The following is a 5,424-nucleotide window of genomic DNA, read 5'->3' as shown; positions in this document are numbered from 1 at the left end:
GTCCGCCGCCGCCGGTCCAAGCTCGAGTAGACTCGAATCACTATAACGTTATACCGCAATTCAATGCGTACCGCACCTTAGACGCAAACGATCTTTGCTGTGTGTAGCGTCCTCTTCACCCGTCCACGCCACCTCTCGCATCGAGAGTATGGCGTTGACTGGACCCATGCAGGAGTCGTCAAAGAGATTGGGACGATTCGCCGACCTGCCTTTTAAAAACAGGCGACCGGCCGTCGCGAATATCTGTATGCGGTGAGCCACGATGGTCAAGATCGTTTGGCTGCACCAGCTACCGCACCTGTACATGCTGCCGGCGCCACCGAGTCCTGGGACCGCACGTAAGGGCCATCCCTCTTGTTTGTATACGCTTCGCGGCCATTGGAATGGACAGACGAACGTCAACCTTCAAGAAACGGGAGCTTGGTTGAAGCACCCGCTACGAGCCCAAACTGTACCGTTCGCAGCGTCGCTACGTCTTCCTAGGCACCCACAACTGGCAATGTCAAAGTGCAGATTCAAAGCCCATGGGATCGAATCCGACTCGAATCTTGACACGTTGTATGTCTCTCAACGAGCCAGCGTGGTACTTCCGCGCCGGCGCAAGCTCGCCAACAGCTGTTCGACGGTCCAGATTCCTTTTCAGGCCAGGCGCAAGAGCAGTGTTTTTGATTGAGATTGCACTTTTGTCTCGAGCTCATTCTTGCATTTGCTTCGATCTCCAAAGCATGGTCGCTGCCAAGGAAAGTGTGCAGCCATCCGAGTCGGCCAACGTCGTCATGACGCCTGGCGTCGCCGGCCGGTCGCCCAACGCCGCCGACTACACGGACGCCGACGAAGAGATCCGCCTCGAAGAAGAAGACAAGACGTTTGCCAATCTCCCGTGGCACATGAAGCTGCTCTGGGGCACCTTTTACTTTGTCCTGGCCATGAGCTCGCTCTACTTTTTCATGGTCGCCGTCAAGTGGATCGGCGAGTCGTTCTCGCTCCTCCTCGGCTGCGAAGCCAAGTCGGCGTTTGCGTTCGCCGACAACCCGATCGCCGGCCTCATGGTCGGCGTCGTCTCGACCGCCATTCTGCACTCGTCCGGCACGGTCACGTCCATCACGGTCGCGCTTGTGGGTGCCAAGGGCCTCACGGTGCGCCAGGGCGTCCCGATCATCATGGGCGCCAACGTCGGCACGTGTGTGACGTGCATCATGGTGGCGTTCGCGCAGATGGGCAAGCGCGACCAGTTTGAGCGCGCGATGGCGGCCGCCACCGTCCACGACATGTACAACATCTGGTCGGTCATTGTCCTCTTCCCGATCGAGTTGCTCTTCCACCCGCTCGAGCTCCTCTCCATGTCCATGTCGGGTGGCAAGGCCAACGCGTACTTCGAGTCGCCTGTCGATATCATTGTCAACCCGCTCGCGTCGCTCCTCATCAAGGCCGACAAGAGCATGATTGAAAAGGTCTCGCTCGGCAAGGTCACGTGCGAGAAGGCCAAGTTTCTCAAGGGCGGCGCGTTCCTCGACTCGTACAAGAGCGGCTCGATGAGCGGCGGCGCCATCGGTGGCATCTGCCTCGCGATCGGCTTTACGCTCCTCGTGCTCTCGCTCGTCTCGCTCGTGTACATGCTCCAGAAGCTCTTCCGCGGCTCGGCGCAAAAGACGATCCGCAAGGCGCTCGACTTTAACGGCTACGTCAACATCTTCCTCGGCACGCTCATCACGTTCTGCGTGCACTCGTCGACGGTGGTCACCTCGACCTTGACGCCGATGGCCGGCCTCGGGCTCATCACGCTCGAGCAGGTCTACCCGATCGTGATTGGCGCCAACCTCGGCACGACGGTCACGGCGCTGCTGGCCTCGTGGGTGACCGGGTCGCCGGACGCGGTCGCGATTGCCCTCGTGCACTTTTGGTTCAACATCTGGGGCATCTTCCTCTTTTACCCGATCCCGATCACGCGCAAGCCGATCCTCGACTGGGCGCGCCGCCTCGCGTTCTACAGCGCGCGCTGGCCCGTGGTCGCGGGTCTCTTCCTCGTGTTGCTCTTTCTGATCGTGCCGGGCATCGCGCTCGCCTTGACGTACCTCTTCAAGGCCGGCACGGTCGGCCTCGTCTTTGGCATCATCATCGTCGCCGGCGTCGTGCTGAGTATTGCGGGCTTTTACTTTTGGTACCTCAAGAAGGGCGGTCGCGAAGTGTGGCACGCCTTCTTGGAGCGCAAGGGCGAGGCCCACGCCGCCAAGCACGCGCACGCGCACGCGGCGGCCGACAAGCCGCTCGTTTAATATCCTGGGACCGGCGATGCATGTCGATACCAGTCGTTTGTTTCCTTTTCATATACAGTGTGTGTTGCAATCTTGCTCTTTCTTATTGACAGACTCTTTTTTTTCCAAGTTGCAGTTTCAGGTTGCAGTGGCGGGTGCGTCTGAAACACTGTTTTTGCCCATCACAAACAGCGGTTTCAACTCCAACACGGTTTACAAAATCAAGGCAGCGTTTTATCCCAGTAGATATTGGGATTGAATCTTGAGACGAAGCGTGTTGCTACGATGCCGCTAGCGCCGTGTGACTGGCGAGTAAGAGGGCCGCTGGACGACGGGCTGCAGGCGACTAACGTGAGGAATCCGAAACGGCGCACGGTGACTTGGCAGAAGTCGGAAGGTCGATACCAAACTCGCGCAAGAGGTCGAGAAGTGGTGCGATGTCGTTGGCGAAGAGGCCAAAAAACTTGGCGTCAACGGAGGCAACGTCGAGGAGGCCGCCGTGCGAGAGGAGGCAGCGCGCCAAGTTGAGGTGTCTCTTCTGTAGCGCCGCGAGGACAGCACCAGGAGGTACCGACGTGCGACCGGACGCTAAGAGCATGTCGACGATCGCCACATTGCTACCGCAAAGCAGTATGTGATGTAGCGCTGTCGCGAGTGCGGCATCAACATCCACGTCGGCGTCGGCCAGAGTGAGAAGGTACGCCAAAATATCCCGCTGGTTGTCGCCGACGGCTCTTTCAATCGAGTTGCGCGGTGGCGCGACCCCGTGCTCAAAGAGAAAGCGGATACCGTCGAGGTGGCCGCGACCAATGGCAGCCCGGATGGCGTTGGACGAGCACACGTAGCCATCGCGGTGCAAAAGCTGGACGAGAGGCAGCCTCCATGAGGTACGCGGCAACCTCGAAGCGAGCGCAGTGGGAGGCGAGGACGACGGCTTCGGCGGACGCGAGGTCCGGGCGGCAAGCCAGAATGCGCCGCGTCGCTGTCTTGTCACCGCTGTAGATCACCACGTGCAACGGAAGGCGAACGTCATGCGACGCCTTGCAGTCCAAACCCAAGTCGCGCGGGAGTACACCAAGGTGCGTGCCAAGTGGCAGTCGACGAGGGTAAGGTGCTACCGCATGTCGTACTCGTCCTCGGGCGATATCTGCAAGGACGCTGTCATGAGAAACCAATATCGGACGTCCTCGTAGACGCCAAATTGGTAGCCAAAGATGACGCCCACGAGCGGCGGCGACGTCAGCACGACCCTCGCCATTCCCAATGCAAAGAATGCTAATACAACCCGATCGCTGGAGCCTGATTTTTGTATACCATACAGACGGTGGTACGTGCATTGTTCGTCTCGTTTCGACGCCAATGCAACGACCAACGTTGAATTCGCACCCGCGAAAGGTAGCGTGCGGCAGCTAGTCGCCTTGCGCTACACTATGCCAATACATAGAGACTGATGGATGCCCATATTGGCTGCATCATCCACCCATCGCTGCCAGACGTCGTGTTACTGGAGAAAAGAGGGGGTGCTTGCCGGAGCTTTCAATTCTGTGATGGACAAACGTACGGTTTGCTAGTCATATCATGAGCACTGCGGCGAGCGATGACCGAGCATGAACACCCGACCTTCGTGAGCAGACTTTGACCTCGTGCACTGCAACCTGCGTCGAGGTTATGTGATACTAGTACACTGGCCATCGCCAAGTGTACGTGTAGGTTGGGATGGCTAGAAAACAACACCGTATCGGGTGATGGACGACGGTACGAGGGACAACCAATTCAAGGATGGTGACGAGGTTTTGGAGGCCAAACTAGTTTAATAACCGCAAGGTCAGCAGGCTCCGAATCACTACCGTCGACAGACAGGCTCTATTCTAGCTGCTACAACCCTGCGTGCGGCTCGTGCGTGACGAAAGCGGGGTCGTTGATGACACATGCACCACAGGACACCGCTACTGATCGATCGCCGCTTGTAGCCGCTGCTAGCTGAGATAACTCGTCTTTCGATGGATGGACTAATAGATAAATTCGTTGCCCATTGTTGTGTCTGGACGACTGGGACGACACTTGCTCCACCCAACGCAAGCCAGAACACGACCTTATTGGTCGTTGATGGCTGGAGAAGCCGTTAGGGGATGGGGTGACTAGCTGGAAGATATAATTGTCCAGGAGCGACGCCTCGGCTATCGGCGCCTCTTTAAGTGCCCACGCTGAAGCTCACCTTCTCACTTTATCTTTTGCTCTGCGGAGTAACTCTATACAACTGCCTGCTTTCCGGGAGACGGCTCTCCCCTCGCATTGAGTTTGAATTCCACCGCGGGCGTCACCACGCCATGCAACTACTGGTGTCGTTGGTAGCTGGTGTGCAGCGCACCAAACCAGAGTAGTGCATTTTACGGCCGTTGGTAAATCGGAATACTTGGCTTTTGCGGAAACGATTGAGAGGGCATCACCACAGCGTGTGCTCGTTGCCTGGCTTTATCGTCGTCCCAACCGTCACCGATGGCCCGCAAGCACAAGCATCCGTGGTTGTCAACACGTTGTCTATTCCACCGCGACTAGACAACGCGACGGACGACTAGATTCATCCAAGCTCGAAATGCAATTCAAATGATGTCGTATACCGCATGACACCGCATCCTACATGAATCGTCCCTTTAGTGTCGAGCACGCATGGACCGGGTTCGACCTACAGCTCCAAAGCTGGCGCTTGTAGCTAAACTGGCCAAGCATGTTACGTGAATCACACGCAGCAGTCTTTTGGGCAGTGCGGCAGATGCTTCCGATGATCAACGAGCAGCGTGTGTGCGACTGGACGCTACGCCTACCCCCGAAGCCTGCCTCCTACTACAAATGCAGCACTGTGGATGCTGCTTGGAAGCGCGTCACGCATCTTAGCGCCCGTCCATCCATCTTGTTCGTCGACATGTTGCGTCCATCGAAAAAGACGGCGGCAACACGTCAACCATCAACGATTATGCAGCGGGTACCCACAGCCACAGACCCTCGCCACAACTGGCAATGTCAAAGTGCAGATTCAAAGCCCATGGGATCGAATCCGACTCGAATCTTGACACGTTGTATGTCTCTCAACGAGCCAGCGTGGTACTTCCGCGCCGGCGCAAGCTCGCCAACAGCTGTTCGACGGTCCAGATCCTTTTCAGGTCCAGGCGCAAGA

The 5,424-nt window shown here is 57.5% G+C and overlaps 2 protein-coding genes across 2 annotated transcripts; one reads left to right on the top strand and one right to left on the bottom strand.

Annotated features, from left to right (window-relative positions):
* Nucleotides 1-725: 725 nt before the first annotated feature.
* Nucleotides 726-2,273, top strand: SPRG_16981 (hypothetical protein; the record flags this gene model as incomplete). Its single annotated transcript, XM_012356301.1, has 1 exon — nucleotides 726-2,273. The coding sequence occupies one exon, from the start codon at nucleotides 726-728 to the stop codon at nucleotides 2,271-2,273; it is 1,548 nt and encodes a 515-aa protein (XP_012211691.1).
* Nucleotides 2,274-2,598: 325 nt separating this feature from the next.
* On the bottom strand, nucleotides 2,599-3,510 carry SPRG_16980 (hypothetical protein; the record flags this gene model as incomplete). Its single annotated transcript, XM_012356300.1, has 3 exons — nucleotides 2,599-3,114; nucleotides 3,152-3,248; nucleotides 3,371-3,510. 3 exons carry the CDS (start codon nucleotides 3,508-3,510, stop codon nucleotides 2,599-2,601), a joined length of 753 nt encoding a protein of 250 aa, XP_012211690.1.
* Between the last annotated feature and the right edge of the window lie 1,914 nt (nucleotides 3,511-5,424).

Source organism: Saprolegnia parasitica (genome assembly GCF_000151545.1).
Source record: "Saprolegnia parasitica CBS 223.65 unplaced genomic scaffold supercont2.426, whole genome shotgun sequence".
NCBI lineage: Eukaryota > Oomycota > Saprolegniomycetes > Saprolegniales > Saprolegniaceae > Saprolegnia > Saprolegnia parasitica.
Note: the sequence above shows the minus strand (reverse complement) of the source record. Positions and strands in the feature narration are given on the sequence as shown.